Consider the following 5,021-nt stretch of genomic DNA (forward strand, 5'->3'; position numbering starts at 1 on the left):
AAAAAAAAAAAAAAAAAAAAATAGAAAGTGTTCCAGCACTTAAGCAGCATTGCTGTCTTTTTGAAAACCAGAGGGTAATGAAGGAGTCCTTGGGATATAGCTTACCCCTTTTGTGCGTAATTAAATTATGTTTTTGTAGAAATCTGAGTTGACAGAAATCTCTTTAAAGGGCCAACATTTTTATAAAAAAAACTTTAAAAAAAAAAAAAAAAAAGATTTATGCAACCGTAAGCCGATGTTAACAGTTAGTTTTAGATTTTGATTTATTTTGTGTGTTGTGAATTCTTGTGTGGCACAAGGCTGTTTTCTGGCACAGGGCAAGTTTATAAGTTAAAAAAAAATTCAAGCAGATCAGAATATTTTATGACTTACATTTATTTAATAAATGTAAATCTTTTTTTTTTTTTTTTTTTTTTTTAAATTGTTTCACCCCAGAAATGAAATTAGTGTGTTAATAATATTTTGTTTTTTGGGTAGGACATGATTTATCCCAGTTTTCAAGAAATTGGTGATTTATAGAAGTAGTTAGCTTTATTAGCCAGTATATCATAGACTTGGATTTTTAAAGTTAAAATGAATGTTTTCCTAATGCTAATTTTTGGTTTTCTCTCCATCCAATAGGAGCCAGTCAAGGGGGAAGATGGTCGGGAAATGTCTAGCCGGATTGCAGCATTCGGTTACATGGAGTGCTCTGCTAAGACCAAGGACGGTGTGCGGGAGGTGTTCGAGATGGCCACCAGGGCGGCACTGCAGGCCCGCCGCGGAAAGAAGAGCAATAAATGTGTCGTGCTGTAAAATGGCCGACATATTTGGACTGTTTTCACCTTGGGTGATTGTATCCAGGGGCTAGGGCTCGGGAGGGACAGAGGGATTACTAGATGGGAGAGGGAGGGAGGGGACGAAAAGAGTGCAGTAAATGACTACCGCTGTAAAATGGCTGTTTGTTGGACTGAACTTATCCTGGGACTTTGGTTTGGGAAGACTGATGGAGAGGGACTGGTGGGTGGGGATGGGGTTGGGGGGGATGACTACCGCTGTAAACCATTGGGCTCTTTACCTGTTTACCATCAAGTTGGGAAATTTACACCAGCCACCAGCCAAACGCTGGTACATTCAGTCTGTTCAACAAGCCACTTACACTGATGGAGATCATCAGGAGATCCTGGTCCTTTTTAAAATCTATCTGACTGGTAAAACTCATGAAGCTGCAGGTGAATTGTGACCTGCCTGGATGACTTGACAGATGGATGGGGGCTAACAGACAGCACAGTAAATGAGTACCACTGTAAACGGCCACCAGTGGACTATTCACCCGTGGCGGTTGTACCTGGAAGTAGGTTAGAGTGGGTGTGATAAAACTGCATGCACCAAACCAGGGCAAACCTTGCAGTTTTCATATCCTTGCACATTCAGCCTACTTGTTACATGCTGTGGTTACATGGGCAGGTCATTTAAACAGCCCCACAAGTAGACAGATCACCAGTAAACTGTATGAGTCAAGAACTCAGAGTGGTGCTTTAAACAGGTTTGAGGTTGATTAGCTTGCAGTTTGAACAAAAAAGCTATATTTCTATTGTAAAATAAGGCATTTAGAAAAGTTTGTCCTGATTAGGTTGCTGTATCCACGGTGGTAAACAGGCGGTCAGGTGCTGTCAGGTGCTTGGGCCTTATGTGTCGTATTATCCGAGCAGCGTGGAGCTACACGCTCACATGTCCAGCTCAGTGCCATTTAGTCTCCCACTGTGGCTAATCCTGCGCTCACAGACAAACACTGAGTCGCTCTCAATGAGATGATCTGTTACAGCCAGCTGATGGTGCTGCTATTTGCAGACAAACTGGAGTTAGTGCAGTTTGAATTTTTAAAGAAAGAAAAGCACTGGTTTCCTGTGCATCATCCTCTGGTGTGTAATTCAAAGTGGCTCTCATCACTACCTGTATTCCAGTTGCTGCTTTGAATATTAGGCATCATACCATAGTAGTGTTGTAGAGGACAGTGTAACGTTCACTCGCTACCAGAGGAGCAGCATTGTGACCCCTCAGTGTCAGGGCTGGACGTTAAAAGCACCCACGTGCTGGTGAATCTTTACTGAGGTTGGTTTGTGTGCTTTAAAACGTGACCATTCTGTAACATAAAACATTGTTGGGACTGAATCAGTGGAAGTGGCAGGTGAATGGTGGGCCCACTGGATGACAGAGGTAGCGTCCTGCCCTACATAGTACAACATGAGCAAACTCCGCCATGGCTCAGCTCCCATCCCTTCCTGTTCCACATAGCTGACTGCTGGTGCTCATCTTCCCCTGGTTTCAGACCAGGACAAAGAACAAGGAGAGGAGAGTATCGTGTTTACATGCACACCACTGATCTCCTTATTTGGGATGAACGACTATTAATTTTGTTTGTGTAGGCATGTATAAAGGTCAAATGTACAATAACCAGAGCTAGTTCATGTTTGAGGTTTAAAAAAAAAAAAGGTGCCTGGGATGTACCATGTTATCCACTGTACACATGTCTGCCTTTTACTGGTTAACTGTTGGTACCTGCCATCTGCTTTAACAGTTTCAAGACAAACATGACACGTGACGTGACCTTTTTATCCAGAATACTGTGCATGGAAGAGACAGAATTGTCAGGTTTGGCAGCTGGATAGATTTTTGGGTGAAACATGCTCATATAATCTACATTATTACATAGCAGAGTGAGAATTAACCACCTGCTGTGTGTTGGCAATGTTTCATTTTAGGGGTTTTTTAAGGTCTTTCCATTCTAAAAAAAAAAAGAGGCCAGTCATATTCAGGATTTATCAGCCACCAGCCTTTCCTGACTCTTCTGTACAATCTACTGGCAGATTCAGGATCTCTCGACAGTGTTGGACCCTCCTGTTCTTCTTCCTGGCCTACAGGGAGGAGTCTGTTCCAGAAACTTGGTCTTGTGTTGTTTTTATACTTTATTTCCTGCTTAAAAAGAATCCTAAATATGTTGTCTATCAGTATTTAAAATAGGAGGTGGAAGACTATGGGACTGCTTATGTGTCGTCGCTTTAGTTTATTCTTCTTTTTGTGCTTTACCTGAATTTTTTTTTCTGATGATTTACAATTGGTTGTAACAACCCGTCAATCATCCCTGCCAAATGCTGTTGTTAGGCAGTCAGGAGAAAGGCTGGCCTCTCGGCTGCCTGTCTAGAGCATCGCCGGCTCTTTTTCTGTTCTTTGTTTTGGAGCACAAACTTGGCTGAAAAGACAAAAGGAAAAAACAATGTAGGTCTCCTTAATATGTACAAATCAGTTTTATTTCTACTTTTTATTGTATTTTAAAAATCCTAATTTTTGGATGCTGAAGCAGTGACGTAAACAAAGGAACAGGAAAACAGCTGTATGCAAAGTCTGTAAATATAAAACGTGGGTTTGTTCATACTAGACTATACACACGCACAGGACTGGAAACTGTATTTGTAAACTAGCTTTGGTTTGTGTAATAAATTACTTTCTATAACACCCAGCTTCTATTCATTGTGGTCTCAGGGGAGATGGTGAAGAGCTCTTAAGTTCAATCGATACACATGAAGTATGGATGGAGTGATGGATATGTCTCTCATCAACTGGTGGGTTTATTTGTGTCTCTGGATTAAACGTGTCACAAATGAACACATCATGCAACATGAAGAATTAAAAAACACTTGAGAGGAAAAAGAGTGACATTTTAGAGATTCAAGTGGATCACATTACTTTTTAAACCACAAATAGTGAAACACTTGAAGTCTTACCACCTTAAAACCCGCTATGCTTTACACTTAAAATTGGAAATTATCAGTGAGTGTGGGTTGTTTACTTATTGGTCGCGTTTGAGGCCCAAAGCAGAAGCATATAATGGAGGGAGTCACATAAACTGCATATGTATGCTCACCAGCCACTTAGGTACACCTTGCTAGTACCGGGCTTGACTTCAGAGATTTCAGTCCTTATTGACATGATAGCATTACACAGTTGCTGCTGATTTGTCAGCTGCACATCCATGATGGGAATCTCCCATTCCACCACATCCCAAAGGTGCTGTATTGGATAGAGATCTAGTGACTGTGGAGGCCATTGGAGTACATGTCCATCATGTTCAAGAAACCAGTTTGAGATGAGCTTTGTGACATGGTGCATTATCCTGCTGGAAGTAGCCATCAGAAGATGGGTACACTGTGGTCATAAAGGGATGGACACGGTCAGCAACAATACCCAGGTATGCTGTGGTGTTTAAACCATGCTCAGTTGGTACTAAGGGGCCCAAAGTGTACCAAGAAAATATCCCCCACACCATTACACCACCACCACCACCAGCCTGAACTGTTGATACAAGGCAGAATGGATCCATGCTTTCATGTTGTTTACACCAAATTCTGACCCTACCATCTGAATGTCGCAGCAGAAGTCAAGTCTAATTACAACAGGCAACGTTTTTCCAATCTTCCATTGTCCAGTTTTGGTGAGCCCGTGCGAATTGTAGCCTCAGTTTCCTGTTGTTAGCTGACAGGAGTGGCACCCAGTGTGGTCTTTTGCTGCTGTAGCCCATCTGCTTCAAGGTTCAACATGTTGTTGGTTCAGAGATGGTCTTCTGCATACCTTGGTGCAGAAGACCTTAGTGTATGTAAGAAACATTCGCTTCATTACAAAATGGCAGTGGTAGGAAGTAACTAAGCCCATTTACTCAAGTGTTGCACTTAAGTACAGTTTTGAGGTACTTATACTTTACTTGAGTATTTTCATTTTATGGTACTTCATACTTCTACTACATCTCAGAGGCAAATATTGAACTTTTTACACCAATACATTTATTTCATAACTTAAGTTACCAGGTACAAATCCAGATTATTAATACATGGTGTAAATCAACTAATAAATTATGATGTACTATTACAAATTAAACTACCCAGCAGTATAAAAAGTAATTACAATTACCCCCACTGTTACAAGCTACAGCATTAAAATGATGTGTACATTAATACATCAGTAATTATAATCCAATTATAAAATATATT

At 40.9% G+C, this 5,021-nt stretch overlaps 1 protein-coding gene across 1 annotated transcript in view; it reads left to right on the plus strand.

The window, feature by feature from the left end:
• rhoab (ras homolog gene family, member Ab) overlaps nt 1–3,492 on the plus strand; it is a 16,226-nt gene extending 12,734 nt beyond the window's left edge. Inside the window, exon 5 of the mRNA XM_050064077.1 lies at nt 622–3,492. Coding sequence (XP_049920034.1) covers nt 622–795 — 174 coding nt within the window. The 3' untranslated portion in view covers nt 796–3,492. The remainder of the gene's footprint in view (nt 1–621) is intronic.
• The last annotated feature ends 1,529 nt before the right edge of the window (nt 3,493–5,021 follow it).

This window comes from Epinephelus moara, chromosome 16, assembly GCF_006386435.1.
Source record: "Epinephelus moara isolate mb chromosome 16, YSFRI_EMoa_1.0, whole genome shotgun sequence".
Taxonomy (NCBI): Eukaryota; Metazoa; Chordata; class Actinopteri; order Perciformes; family Serranidae; genus Epinephelus; species Epinephelus moara.